This window comes from Bombyx mandarina, chromosome 06, assembly GCF_030267445.1.
Source record: "Bombyx mandarina strain Sakado chromosome 06, ASM3026744v2".
In the NCBI taxonomy this organism is placed as follows: domain Eukaryota; kingdom Metazoa; phylum Arthropoda; class Insecta; order Lepidoptera; family Bombycidae; genus Bombyx; species Bombyx mandarina.
Window position 1 is genome coordinate 7,792,125 of NC_143213.1, and position 15,289 is coordinate 7,807,413.

The following is a 15,289-nucleotide window of genomic DNA, read 5'->3' on the forward strand; positions in this document are numbered from 1 at the left end:
AGAAGAACATCGATCTTCCTCTTCTCCCTCTTCAGCCCTGAGGTGCCAGAGTCCGATATTACTTGATTTGTTACCCCCTCGACAGGATATCCGACGCATTCCGTAGCGTTAAAAAAAGTGGTGGTACCGACCCGTGCGGGCTCAAGACCTTCTACCACCAGTAATGTTGCAAGTTATAGTTTTCATGAGTTTAATTTTTATTGCACGATGCTCTTTCATCATGGAAGTCTTTGATAAACATTTGCTAAGTACATATTTCATTACAAATGTTGATACCTGCCTCTGGGATTTGAACACCACGGCCGCTCGATACAAATATACCGATCGTCTTATCCTTTACGGCACGACGACTTTTCTTACACTAACATCTAGAAATAAGACCATGACAACATTACTTAGTCCATATAGCAGATTAGTAAAAAAATAACCATCGACGTACCCAAATATGAACACAAGCTGAACCATACTTCCTTTTATTTTGACTACAAAAAAATAGCTCATACAACTCAAGTTGCATAATATAAGATTGTGGCTGATTTTGCTTTTGAATAATATTTTTTTCATTAGATAACGCTGGACTACTTTTTAACACTGTTATGTATGCGGAAATAAATTTGAACGAAGAGATATTTTTAGCAAATGAATGACTGTAATGTATTGATCAAAATGTACCGTTATGCAAATGCCTTATGAGATTCGTATACAGTGACATCTGCGCAGTATGTATTCACTTTCAAAACTATAAAGCTATGTCTCAATTTTGTTGTTGCTATTAATCAATTTTTCAAGCATCAGCTGGCACTAAAGACGACATTTTGATAATAGGGAGATCACACCTCTCAGATCTGATCGAAATAGTTTAGCGTATATGTAGATTTACGATTTAGATTGGTGTTGCCCGATACCCCGCAACAGCGCAGGTGGAAAATCGCTTATCTCGCTCCGACTCGTATCAAGAACGTATACTCGAAGACACCATGGAAACGGATCTACTTCGCCGAAAATAGAACGGTGGCTGATTCCTGGGCTAAATCTCAAATATCCAGACGAGTGCGCCATCTAAGCGAGTTAAAACCGTCCCGCGAAAAGTTACGGAGCCCCACTTCTTGTCTGAACGTCTGCCAGTGAAGACCGGGAGGGAACCGACAAACACCACACAAAATGGTGAGTTACTGATGACAGTGGAAACGTGATAATGTGTACAGTGTGAACTATGGACTGTAAAACGAGATCAGTGACGGATAACGCGGATCAAATCCCCGTGATCCGAAAGTTTGCGGGCAACTCGGAAGAATTCACAAATTATGCAGTACAAAAGTGTTGTGCTTCTGCTACGATCAAGGATGACTTCTTTCATTTTAATCATCGAACACGAACACATGCAAATATGTAAAACAACACACAGATTAATATTCACCACACAACTATATTATTAAGGAATCTGTTAACATGGAATAACCAAACATTTTTGGTCATTTTCAGAGCGACCTCAGCAAGAACGACGTTGAAAGTGAGTATTGTTTGATTGTTTGAATTTATTATATATTTTTTTTTATCTGGAAGTTATTCAACTATCAATAACTTACACTAATGACGCTATTCTTTCAAAATCATTGTGAATATAAAAGTTTTTGGTATCTCTAAATGTTGTACATTTAAATATGTATTATCGTGAAATGAAATGGTATCATTGATTATCAAATGGTATCAAATTAAATAATTATTGGCGGTGGTAGGCGGGTCAGCAAAGTTGGCGGCAACTGTTCATATTCGACGCGCGCGGAACGTTCCAAATTTAAACCGAAGCGTCACGTGATCCGGCACCGCCGTCCGCCCAAACAGAGAAACCGTGCTCGGATTTCACTGCAAACAAAAATTTGGGCGTTCTTGGCGTAGTAACTAAAACAATTAATAAATCTATCGATATATTTATATACTTATTATATCGTTGATTATAATTTGGTAAATTTAGGTTTCCTACAGTATTTATCATTATCAAGGTCGTCATTTTGGATCAGCTGCGTTTTGGTTTGCGAATAGATACACATTACAAATACGTTGGTTATATTGGTTATAGTCATATCATATTAAACTAAAATAGCTTGAAGTTTAAGCGAATTTAAGAAGAAGACGTAGTACCAAAATCGGGCTATATTTTAGTTAAATCTCAAATAACACTTTTTAAACTGATAAATTGCATAACACTAATATCTAATTGCTTTAATTTTCATTCGACGGGTTCGTTAAAATGATCAATCAATTTGGTAAAAAATCAAATAAGACTCATCTCTCTTTTCTAATTGGCCCTTATTTCTTTATGATAAGATTTGATCAAGTAAGATTGTCGGTTTCTATTGGCTTTTGTAAGATCCCAATACTTCTTTTTTTTAAAATGCCTTCGCATCCATTTATGTGCCGTCGATCGATTTTCGAGCAGTATAACTTAGATAACTGAGAAATGAAACGAAAATAAATGATCTACAAATCAGTCGGATTTGGCACCCAAATTAAATTGGGGCAGAGTCGTGTTCTAATATTAGACTGTGACTCATTGTACAGTGAATATTGAAACACAGCGTGGAAAAGTATTATTCTGGGCAAGAATGTCCGCCCACACGTTCCCACACGGCGCCGAAGCACCTGGCAATCGTTTTCAGGAACATGTTCGAGAATTCGTTGGAACGTTTTTATAAATACTATAATTCAGAATACGCTGTGAATGAATTATTCTGATTCAATTTCGAATAAATAATAGAGAGATGTTTTTGAGGATTATTTATACAAGATAGAAGTGTATTTATAAAATCAAATTATAATTTGAACATCCATGGAGCTTACACTTAATTCTCAAACAATAGATAAGGTAATTACAAAACTAAAAGTTTATACCTATATGATTTGATCGATTATAGTGTTTGAGAAAATTTACTTTATCGGTTGCTATTGAATACGGGTTTCAACATAAAACGCCTGATGCTAAGCATAGCTTAGCGATCGAATTTGAAACTGTATTTGTTCCTTGGAGCTTTTGAAAACTTTGGAACTTTGGAAAATTTATTCCTTGCTCTATGGAAAAGAATAAATCTTATTGAATGCCCCCAATCATCATTACATTAAAGCACTTAATGGATTAAAACTTATCTTAATTTGATCTGTTTATTCAGGGGCGTCTTTCGCCTTCTCAATCTACGACTTTGAAGGCAAAGGCAAGATCGATGCCTTCAACCTTGGCGATCTCCTGAGAGCGCTCAACTCAAACCCCACACTGGCAACCATCGAGAAACTCGGTGGTACAAAGAAGAAGGGCGAGAAGCTGCTCACAGTATGTTCTAATTTTTTTTTTAAATTAGTTACCTAGCTTAGCTTGTCACTGTTGCTATCATTTGACACATTTTTCCCCAAAGAGGGTTTGGGTTGGAAAATGAAAGCATGGGCGAGTGTGTATCTATTTATATTAGCTTAATTAGACTATGAGTAACGTCTTATCTAATGCCACGCGGTTTGTTGACCGTAACCGATTACCACAACAAGCCATGACCTTACAAATACATACAACATAATTCCAAGTTACATGATCATTAATATATATATGTATATATATTTTTTTCTGAAAATCTCACAAACGTGAAGCGTGATACGAGTGCTCAAGACTAGCTTGTTAAAAACCTTATTGTGTAGTTAATAACAAGGCGCGCCTTCCAGCGTTTGTTAATCAAAATTAAATACATACTTTTGGTTATATTTTAGCTGTTCAGTGTATTTTTTTTATAAATCAAATTAACTTGCAGCTCGAAGAGTTCCTTCCCATCTACAGCCAAGCAAAGAAAGACAAAGACCAGGGAGCGTATGAAGATTTCCTGGAATGTCTGAAGCTGTATGACAAGAACGAAAACGGTCTCATGCTTGGCGCTGAGCTCACACACACGCTTCTTGCACTAGGTACTAATTTTTCACCATAAATTCATGTCACACTTCAACATATTTAAACTTTGTTCTAAACTACGTTCTTTATCTCCTATCTTCTATATATATAAAAATGAATTGCTGTTCGTTAGTCTCGCTAAAACTCGAGAACGGCTCGACCGATTTGGCTAATTTTGGTCTTGAATTAGTTGTGGAAGTCCATAGAAGGCTTAAAAGGTAAATAAATATGAAAATGCTCGGAATTAAATAAAAATAACAATTTTGTTTTTACTTTGATGTGTCCCCCGTCGGACGGATTCCTTTTGTTTGTTTTAAGTTTATTTTATACAAAAGCTTAGGTTTTGTAGGAGGCACTACGAAGTCTGCCGGGTCAGCTAGTAATTTATAAATTAATTATAATAAGGTAGCAAAGTCGCAGTTTAGTTCGAGATACTGCTAATTCCAATATTAGATTCAGCTTTTGCTCAAAACTGTAATAAGCCCTGTACAGTTTCCTGACCTATAGGTTAAGCTATTATGTTTTAATAAAACATAAACAAGCTAAACATAATATATCAATTACTTACATATGTATATCAATACAAAAGTAGTAGTTTTAAAGATATAATACCAATTAACCAGGTGAGAAGCTTGATGACAGTGAAGTCGCTGAAGTCACAAAGGACTGCATGGACCCTGAAGACGATGACGGCATGATCCCCTACGCAGGTAATTTTTGTTTTATTTTTATTCTCCCAGAAATCCAGTCGTAAGCATAATTATACATTTTATGTCATGTGCCCCTTTGTAGTTAGTGTAATGTTTCCCTTGTATTTAAATACGAGTGAAAACCCTGAGAATTCTAAGCTCCTTTATCACGACACTTGTCTTGCTCCTGTACTGATTAACAAAAATGTATTGTAGATTCTCCAATCCCTAGTATTCAAAGATTACCGATATTTTACAAAATCCTATGAACTTGTATAGTGAGGCACGTTCCTTAGTTTGTGTGTTTCCTCATTCACTTGTTATACGTTTACAGCATTCCTGAAGAAGGTCATGGCGTAGAAGACATCACAACTCGTCATATCTTTAGTTATAAGATCGTAAGTAAGTGCGTCGGAACGCGGCAGTAGTACAAAGTTTGACTTATGCTTACGCTTCTCTGTCTTTATCTTTTATTCTTATTTCCAGCTTTTAACGTTTGCGATTTTAAGTCGGATATAATTTATCAATCGACAAGATCTAAGCTTCTTTATCTTCAAGCAGATTTCAAAAATCGATATCATTAACTCACTTATTTTGCCGATAACGCGATGTTCCAAATTTGTTTTTTGGATGTTAATATTGTTTTAATTGTGACAGCTTTCCTGCGACGAATGTGCGATGGCTGGGACCCTAAAAGACCGAAGCCCGGGACTGAGGAACCGGCGCCGGAAGCGCCCGCGGAGGGCTAAGTTCCTCCGGTGGCGCCCGCAGCCAGCCCGCGCTCCCAGCCACGTCGACATCCCGTATAACATCTTAGATACGGACAAACCCCTTTTTTATACGAACATCATAATATCAACTGTTTTGTACAACTTTCTACCTTTGACTGTACATACTAAAGTAAGATTAAATATACTGTAAAACACACGTTGTGCGTGTTTTTAAATTATTATTTATTTATTTATTAAGTACGTTTATAATGACAAAAATACAAAAAAGCATTATTAATATTTTATAATAAACTGTTCAAAGTTCATCCTGGTGTTATCATCAATTTTATTCGGAATGCTCTAGAACTACATCAGTCTATATAGTAACTACTTCTACAATAAATGATAGCTTTGATCTGTTTGCTGCACTCTTTATCTTATCACCCAAAGGTATTTATTGCTTTACATTATCAACGTTATTCATTTTATGTTAATGAAACAGTGAGGCTGCATATTTATCTTTAATACATCTTTGTCATTAAGAAACCCTAGAAATATTTACAGGCGTCTGTGGCCGGTGTATTCGTGTCGAATGATGCGAATATGCCAAGAATAAAGTTTACTTGTAGGGTCCAATTCTTTCCAAATAGGCCCTACCTAATACTGGTAACTCCGTGGACGATTCATATGATGAAGTAACATGAAATCAACAACAAACAACGAAATGCGATACGACATATTGTAAGTCCGCTCGAGTAGGTGCTACTACCCTACTTATTTCTCTCACGAAGGAGATATAATATATAATTCCTATTTGAAGTAATAATAGTCATTATTGAAATACATTAGGTACTTTTTGGAATACTTGAAGTATAAAAGACGAAAGTCGTAAATGGAAATGTACTTGAAACGTAAGCTTGACTTTTAGGTAGAGCTTACAGAAATTATAACAACGTAATTGATATATCGACCTTATATAAAATGGGATATGGCATTCACATTCTGATGTTGACTAGTTTCGGTAGCAGCCAGCCAGGTTTTTTTCGTCTCTATGCTGATAGCCTTGAGAGGCTATTTCAGCTTCTCATTGACGTGTAGGTGAGCTCACGGGTCTCAAACCGGAATGTTGCTAACACTGGCCCTAGCAAGAACAGTGCTTCGCAGAATCTACCATCGGATCGGAAACGCGACACACTGAGAAATTCCAGCGAGAAACTCAGTGGGCATAACCATGTGCTAAGGTGTCTAAGGCAAGAAAGAGTTCAGCTGACACAAATACGCCTGGCAGTTAAAAAATTAGCAAATTGTATGAACGACAATAGCCGATTTTCATCCAAAGGACCGTTGTTAGTTGACCTGCCCTCTGTCTCAATAAAAAGTCTGCGGCAACCACTTTTCTTGACCCTGGACGGGTAGTGCCATGCTCTAGTTTATTTCGGTGGCAGCCAATCTTTTCTATTAATTCAAGAATTGTTTATAACGTTGTGGAAATTCAGCGATTTGATGATAACTTATTCGCTGAACTAAAAACTGAGTCTGAAAAGGTACTCATACGTCCGCACGCAACAGCACGCCCTGCGTCCTTCTCCTTCGAATCAGTCGTACTTTCGTGCTTGGAGGGAGAAACAGCTGTTACACAATATATGTAATTTTATTGAGAGTTCAACCTCATGTCTCGTGGTAGCTGGTCATTTTAAAACATCATGCGTACCTATACATGGAGTAGTGCTAATCTATGCCGACACGACATGACCGAAGCTAAGGCACTTCTGTTAAGGTTTTTGTCACACTATCCTCAATGCACGATTAGTGGTGTTCGAATAATTTTAGAAAATCTGTGTTTTTCATCAATTTTGCGTTGTACTACTAGATACTTTTCGAGCCTTCTAGGTTCTACTAGATCCTTCGATATTCGTTCAACTATTCGGCGATAGATGGCGTTAATCTTACCGGAGTAACAGTATCAATAAACGAAAGATACTGAACGGTTGAATATTTTAGTACAGCTGTGGTCCGTACCAGTACCACGGCTCACCTTGACACATGAAGTCCCAGTCCATCACAGCAAACAGGAATAGATAGAATAAAGCTACGTTACGGTACGTCTGCTGTGGACGCGGCTTTGGCGCAATTATGTCCATAAGCTTCGGTAACCACATGATACCATAGTTAAAACTTGTGGCGTTTATAGAAGGTTTATAAAAAATTAAATAGTAAAATATACCTATTATATATTATTTTTTAAACGATTTAACTTAAATTGTATTTTGAATAATATTTATGTACTCTAAGGTAGAATGCTCGTCGTGGTTTTCAATGTTAAGTTGTTGTTTCGGTGACCTAGAGGATAATCCGGTCACCGCTCTCGCCGGACCCGTCGCTTGCGACGAAGGGCTCGACGAGTAAATTAACCCATAGACACAGCCCGCTGAGTTTCTCGCCGGATCTTCTCAATGGGTCGCGTTTCCGATCTGATGGTAGATTTTGCGAAGCATTGCTCTTCCTAGGGCTAGTGTTAGCAACACTCCGGTTTGAGCCCCGTGAGCTCACCTACACGGCAAGAAGAAGCTGAAATAGTATCTCAAGGCTATAATATTATTATATAAGTATAGGTAAAAAAAAGAATATCACACTCAGCGCATCAAACGACTATACAGATGTTAAAAAAAAAAGAAAAATTTTATTACTTAGATTGGTGAACGAGCTCACTGCCCACCTGGTGTTAAGCGGTTACTGGAGCCCATAGACATCCACAACGTAAATGCGCCACCCACCTTGAGATATAAGTTATAAGGTCTCAAGTATAGTTACAACGGCTGCCCCACCCTTCAAACCGAAACGCATTACTGCTTCACGGCAGAAATAGGCAGGGTGGTGGTACCCACCCGCGCGGACTCACAAGAGGTCCTACCACCAGTAGGTACTACAGGTGTACGAAAATACTCAATATTTCAGTAGTTTTTGATTATTGATACTCTTTTATTTCATTATGATGTAAGGCAAGCCCTGCTGTGATCATCGCAAAATTTATGAAAATCACCGATTCACTAAAATTATTCGTTCACTACTTATCGTGCATTGAGGGTAGTGTGACAAAAACATTCCCAGAAGTGCGGTAGCTTCGACGGTGCAGTGTCGGCATAGATTAGCACTACCCTATATCTTCGCATGGGTGTTGTAAAATGTGACTGAGTAATTCACTGAAGAATAAGCGTTTTTTAGAAGGATCGCGATTCGTCCAGGTGTATTCCTGCTGAACTTGGACGGCTGAGCGAGCTCGAAGGCTCCGTCAGAATCGGAAAGTTTTCTAACAATTGGTTGAGCGCCTCCAGAGAATGCTTAATAGCTCAAAGGCTGCCGTTTTGCGTGTGCACATACTATCGGTATCGGAATCCTGTGAGTAAATCCAGCGAAAAATTCAACGGGCTGACACTACAGGCATGATTCATGTCGTACTCTTTGGCGACTTTGTTGATGCTACCAGTATCTTTCAAAAGCACTGTTAGTGTGTGAAAGGGATCCATGAGGACACTGGGCTGGTGAACGGGCAGCAGCATTCTTTGACTATTATCCCATTTGGTATTCACTGGCGGTGGGCGTTTTGTAAATTGTAAGGGTACGTCCCTCCATTATACTAATTTCTACCACGAAGACGTCATCCGTTCCAGCTTGTAAGGTAGTATAGCCACTATACAGAATTATTTAATATCAGATGGGCCGTGAACTTATTTACTTACTTATACTATACAATAAAAATAGTAAAGAAAACTACATATACAAGCATATTAATAATATTTTTGTTGATGTTCCTAACCGTAACCAGATCCAAGTATTAAAGAGCCTTAGGGACGATTAAAGTCCATACATGCGGGGCTCTAGTATTTAATGAACACCAGATATGCCCTGAACGAGTCTACTCATCTAAAACTTTAATAAATGTTGTGTAACTGGAAACAAAATACGAAAACAAAGCAATATTAGTCACACGGCTGATCCGATATTGACTTCAAGGTCTGAACTACAATTGTTACAAAAAAATATTGATAGCATAGATAAAACGAAATCTTAGTGTAATCTGATATAATTAAGTAAGCAATACGCGTATATTATGTATTTAAAAAAATACATTTTATATTTTGACAGATTATGTACTCATAGCTGTCCTGGTATTACTGGACCACAGATAAAGCGACAATTCCACCCGAATGAATTTAAACAATATTCTATTTGGATCTTAACTATCGTATGAAAACAGCCTTCAGTATGTATGGGTTTAAAACGAATCCTAATACCTAAGATAACTAATTCTAAATAAGAAGCACGAGGTGTGGAGTCCGGAATCGTATTCGCACAAAATCATCCAAGTAACATTCTTTCACAAATATAACTCATTTGTTATTACAAATACTTTCTTAAGAAGTTAATAAATGTTATGTGTATGTGTGTTTTGCGTGTATGTAATACAATATCAAAACAATTTATTAGATGTGAATTTTAAAACGTAAAAAGTAAAAATTACATCTCTATTCAAGACTTACACATAGTAAACGTGGACAATGACCCTTAAACGTTGAAGGGTGCCAAAAACACCCGCATTTACGCCAGGAAAAATGGCGCGGAAAATGTTTTCCGGCGATTGAACACTGTTCGTGTGATGTCGGTTCACGTTCGGGTGTGCTCGTGATTCGCAGATAGTGAAGCTGTAAAGCTGAGTTGCCAATTATTGAGAAAATCAGGATGCGATGAATTATATTCACTTATGTTTATTTATTTTTTGTTATTATATTATTATAAAATATACAGCGTAACGTTGTCTGTTTTTATTTAATTTGAAACTTAATTAAATAGACAGAAAATATTATATTATCAATAAACACGATTAAAGAAAGGATTACTTATTAGGTGTGAATTCTATTAAATTATACATATATTTCAGTAGAACTGTGTCGATAGCATAATTATTAAATTTTTGAAGAATCGTCTAGAAGAAAACGAAAGAAAAAAACATTGTTTAAGAAAAATATATATCGAAAACATATTTCCAGTAATTTTTTATTATTCAACTGGCAGTACCACAATATCGCTCGGGCCAAGTGTGCCGCTCGAAATGGCTTGAATAAGCCAGTACGTTTGTATTTATCTCCGAGGCAAGTGTTCCCCGGGCCGCGAAGTGTAAGATAGTGCAGTGATAACAGTGCCGGCACGAAAAAGCCTTATCAAGTGAGAAAATTTAATAATAAACACATTTGAAAACACCGCGTTACAAATGAAGCGCAACTTTTCATAATTCTTTTTGGTCCTTTTTAAGTTTATTTTTTGTACTTTAACGCATGCGAACTAGGACCTGATTTTATTTAAATTTATTATTTAATAACATTTAATAATCTTCAATAATGTATGTACGTTAATAACATTCCATTTAAGCAATAAAAAAAAATTTTTTTTTTAGAAAAACGTAAACTTCATTATTTATAAATTATGTTAATTGTATGTGTTTTCTTATCTTCGTGGGATATTTAATTGTAGTCATTATTGTTATTTTTTTGTTAAATTCGAAATAATATATAGAAATCATTGTTTTTGGTCTGTCTGTTTTCCGTTCTTGTTGACCTCGCGCTTATCCTATGTTCTAAGGTTAGACTTTAGCCAATATAGAGTTATTTTTTAAATACTCTACAGTTGCGTCAATTTTAAACTGGGTAATTCGCATGAACATTAAACATATTTTTTTATGAATGTGGGATTACTGGTGTCCCAGAGGCCTTTCCATTTTCACCAGGACAGGTGAAAATTAAACTACCATACGTAGCAGTATTGTTATTTCCAAAAAAAGTGATTACTTATTCATCGATAAAAATGTTAATTAACGTATTCGTTGGTATTAGGAACGCGAATGACGCGATGCAGTACCTAAGCCGGTTTAAAAACTTGTGTAACATAATGATGAGATCATTGTACATTGATCAAAGTTTATGAATTAAAACCATTATTTTTACGGCCGTGGCCGTGTTGTCTGTGACCACGAAAACCGTAAAATATTCGAAAGTGTAATTATTTAACGTATTATATCCGTTTATGTCATTATAATGATAGTGTAAATAAAACTCGAGAATAAACCGTATGGTTAGTTTTAATTATGTTTTTAACACACGAAACCGAAGTAAATACTAAAGTTTACCAAACGATATTATCTTACAATTTATTAATATACATATTAATAATGTTAATTTAAAATATTCTATCTAATTAGTTTCGAGTAGAATTCAAAGATTCAATGTTCATTTGTTTTAAAAAAATATCTATTCAGTGGTCCGTAGTCTGTATTATAAAAAAAAAAAAGACAACAAAGAGGACCAAGAGAAGCTATATGAAAACGAAATGTTCGAAATATTGTTCTAGTAATATTACTTAGAACAAAAATAGCGTTTTGTAATCCATGCAAGACTACTGACACCTTATCTCGTTTTATGACTGTGCTCGTACTAATTACCTGACATGTGCCCGATAATTGTTCAGATGGAGCGCACATCGAAAACTCAACAAAGTTATACTCAATTTTGAAAGAGTAATTTTATGAAAAGGCTATTTTAAGATTTTCGCGGTAGGCAGCGGCTTGGCCTGGCATTGCTGACATTCATGAGCCGCGGTAATCGCTGACCATCAGGTGGGCATGCTCGTCTGCCTACAAAGGTTTTTGAAAAAAAGGCGCGAAATGACTAATGATACAGTAACTTAGGAGAAACAAGGTGGTAGTTGTAGGACATAATCAAATAAATTGAAACACGTAAATTAGCAGAAAATTATAATAACGATATAAAATCATAAAAAAAATCTAATACATAAAGACTTAAGACGTAATGTTAAATTAAAAATAACGTCTTACGTAAAATTACATATTCGTCCTACAGTCGAGATCCTAAATAATTAAAACGCCCTATCCTCCAATCTCATGTAAGACTCAAAGATAGTTAATTTGCGTTGAGATTTACAAAAACTTGCTTGTAAGATTTACGTCAGTAATTTTTGTATATTTCAGGTACTAAAAGGGCATATCAAGTTCACCTAAAAATGGCCGAAGTCAACGACGGAGTTGCTATCGAGAAGCACGTGGAAAAACATAACACAGGTGACAAGACCACTTATTTTCAAACATCACAATCTATTAACTTTATCTATTACACTAATATAGTGTGGATTAACTTATATCTCAAGGTGGGTGGCGCATTTACGTTGTAGATTGTCTATGGGCTCCAGTAACCACTTAACACCAGGTGGGCTGTGAGTTCGTCCACCCATCTAAGCAATAAAAAATAAAAAAATTTGAATGAGGAAAATATTTTAAATAATTCCTAAGCTAAGTTCCTAACAAACTTAAGAAACTTAAAACCTTCACTGAAAACTATAATGGAACAAAAAATAATGGTAAGAGATACGAATAAAATATAAGTCTATAAATAAGTTATTGCTTTGTAAGCTGCGGCGGCTTTTTAAATTATGAAATCCGTCCTAGTGCGTAGCTGTACCTGGAAAGATGGACATTTTGAAATTCTAAATAAATGAAAATTAATTATTGTAACTAATGTTCGGCAAATAATGTAAATTCAGGCGTAACCACAGATACATAAATATTTAATTTATTATATTACAATTTTACCTACGAAATTTGTCGTTTAGTATACAGAAACTTGAAATATTTTTTATAAATAAAATGTTATTTTATTCATAATTTTTATATAATAAAATATATTGTTTTGATATCTGTGATATTTGCCAGCGCAGTGGTAATTATTCGATGTCTTTCTTGAAAAGGTCAGGTGTACGGAAGCTAACAAATTCTATAAAAGCATTTTAAATTACCTCTAAAATTCAATACCCAAATACCTCAGGGTATTGGATTTTTTTTTCAGCCAAAATAGTTGTACAAGCTTTGGAAAGTAAACATTTGTCGGCGCAAGGTCTGCTGAGTATGGTGGATGACGGGTTCAGTATTGTAAAACGGTGACTTTATAAGTAAACACCTATTACTTTACCGTCTCTTTTGTCAGTAACAAATTGAGAAGCTTGTAACATTTTGATACAGTAACATTTTTTATGTATGACTGTTGTTAATAAAGCTCGTTAATAGATGCTAAGCAACAAAAAAATTTGAAAAATTAGTCTGTAAATCAAAAGAAGAGAAAACGATAGCTTTTTGGATTCTGTCTATCATAAAATATGAAAAATTAAACAAAACGTTTCTGTTGTATAAAATATCTAAATTCGCATTAACATTTACAATCCCGTATGGTCTAGTGGCTAGGATACCTGGCTTTCACCCAGGAGGCTCGGGTTCGATTCCCGGTACGGGAAATTCTTTTGTATTTTTTACGCACTCTAATATTAATATACTTTTTTTGAGCTTAACATTCAGAGTGAATATACAAATGCCATCCTTAAGTTTAAATAAATTATTCTTGTTATACGAAGACACAAATTATCGAGCATTAACAGCCTGCGCATCAAGTCGACAATGACCGGGGTTAACGTGGGCGACCTCTTAATTCACTTTCTTGAAGACAAACGTCCACATTCCTCAGTTATTACCCGGGTTGTACATACACGTATACAGACATCAGTGTGTTAATAGAATCGCCCCAGTTCCAAACAATAATCGTTTAACTTTTACGTCCCGGTATGACTCATCTCTAGGAACATTTAAAAAGTTTGACACATTAGAGAGTGTAGGAAAGCGTATTTTTTTAAGTGCCTGCTTATTAAGCATTTAATAAATAAATAAACATATTTAAAATGTTGTACTGTTTTTGTCACACGACGCTCCATGATTACTGTTCTACACATCGATATATTACCACGATTATTGGTAATATATCGATGGTTCTACACTTAAAAGTTGATAGTTGTGCTAATTAATAAAATTTATGTTCCTGAAATGCATATAAGTTGGTATAGATTGTGGTTCCTCAAACATAACATCAAAAACATCAAAAATACTTGATAGAAAGAAAATCTATTATTTAGGTTGCAAACAATGGACATACATATTTAACATTATGGAACATACATATTTAATATTAGGTAAAAACCTAATATTTATTTAATGTGTATTATAAGAACAATTGATTCACCAGTGCTAAAAAAATCGCCTAATTTCATAAGAAGTTTTTCCCGAGAAATTCAATATTGTTCAAAGTACATCGTGTTCAGTTGGTAATAATTGGTACGACATATTTATGGTATTCTTTTTGACCACAGCACGTGCACGTATAATTGTGATTTATTGAATTAATTTAACGCATCGTGTCAGCAACTCCGTTCGCATGATATGAACGTGATTTCTTATTCTTCAAACTGAGCCGTTAATTATTCCATATTAAATGACAAAAAGTTCAAATTTTATGTGTTTTTTTTTATTTTATCCTTTTTGTGATATTTTTCGAATTTCGAATGCTATTTGTTGACAATTATCTATTAATATCGATTAACATAAACCAACATCGATATAATAAACAGAAGATACGTTGATAATTTTATTGTATTATCAGCACGTTATCATGATGACATAAGCTAAGCTGTTTTTAAAATAGCAACAAGATATCAAAGATAGATATCAAAAACGCACCGACCTACGAGACTTTTGTATAATGTATTTAAATTTCACTCGAGGACATATCGACATGATGTATGAAACGTCAACTTTGAACGTGAGCGAGTTTTTGTTACGGTCGAATAACAATCATTCGGATTACAATATATGTACATATACTTATTTCCGTCTATAATATTATTAGTGTCAATAGAATAACGCCAAAGCAGATTCACTTTTGAGCTAACTCGTACCGTACGGTTTGTACTCGCGTTTATTGATTGCCATTACATTATTTTTTCAGTTTCTATAGCTTTACAGTTTTTGTGTTAGCAGACAACTTAAAATCGAAATAAATGATCGAATTTTCTTTTAAGTCAATTTG

At 35.2% G+C, this 15,289-nt stretch overlaps 1 protein-coding gene and 1 non-coding gene across 4 annotated transcripts; both read left to right on the top strand.

Moving 5' to 3' along the window:
• Positions 1 to 1,034: 1,034 nt before the first annotated feature.
• Mlc1 (Myosin light chain alkali) lies at positions 1,035 to 5,647 on the top strand. Of its 3 annotated transcripts, none has more exons than XM_028186463.2 (7): positions 1,035 to 1,164; positions 1,483 to 1,510; positions 3,165 to 3,322; positions 3,789 to 3,939; positions 4,546 to 4,632; positions 4,946 to 5,013; positions 5,269 to 5,647. In XM_028186463.2, the coding sequence occupies exons 1-6, from the start codon at positions 1,162 to 1,164 to the stop codon at positions 4,969 to 4,971; spliced, it is 453 nt and encodes a 150-aa protein (XP_028042264.1). In that variant the 5' UTR covers positions 1,035 to 1,161; the 3' UTR covers positions 4,972 to 5,013; positions 5,269 to 5,647. The 3 variants fall into 3 exon arrangements, with proteins under 3 accessions (XP_028042264.1, XP_028042263.1, XP_028042262.1); XM_028186462.2 differs by having other exon boundaries at positions 4,946 to 5,009; XM_028186461.2 differs by lacking the exon at positions 4,946 to 5,013.
• A 7,951-nt stretch (positions 5,648 to 13,598) lies between these two features.
• TRNAE-UUC (transfer RNA glutamic acid (anticodon UUC)) lies at positions 13,599 to 13,670 on the top strand. Its single transcript has one exon. It is a non-coding gene; the product is annotated as a tRNA-Glu (tRNA).
• The last annotated feature ends 1,619 nt before the right edge of the window (positions 13,671 to 15,289 follow it).

Coding starts and splice junctions, on each gene's coding strand:
- Mlc1 (XM_028186461.2), top strand. Junction 3,940..4,545: donor ACACACGCTTCTTGCACTAG/GTACTAATTTTT, acceptor CCAATTAACCAG/GTGAGAAGCTTGATGACAGT. Junction 4,633..5,268: donor CGGCATGATCCCCTACGCAG/GTAATTTTTGTT, acceptor TAATTGTGACAG/CTTTCCTGCGACGAATGTGC.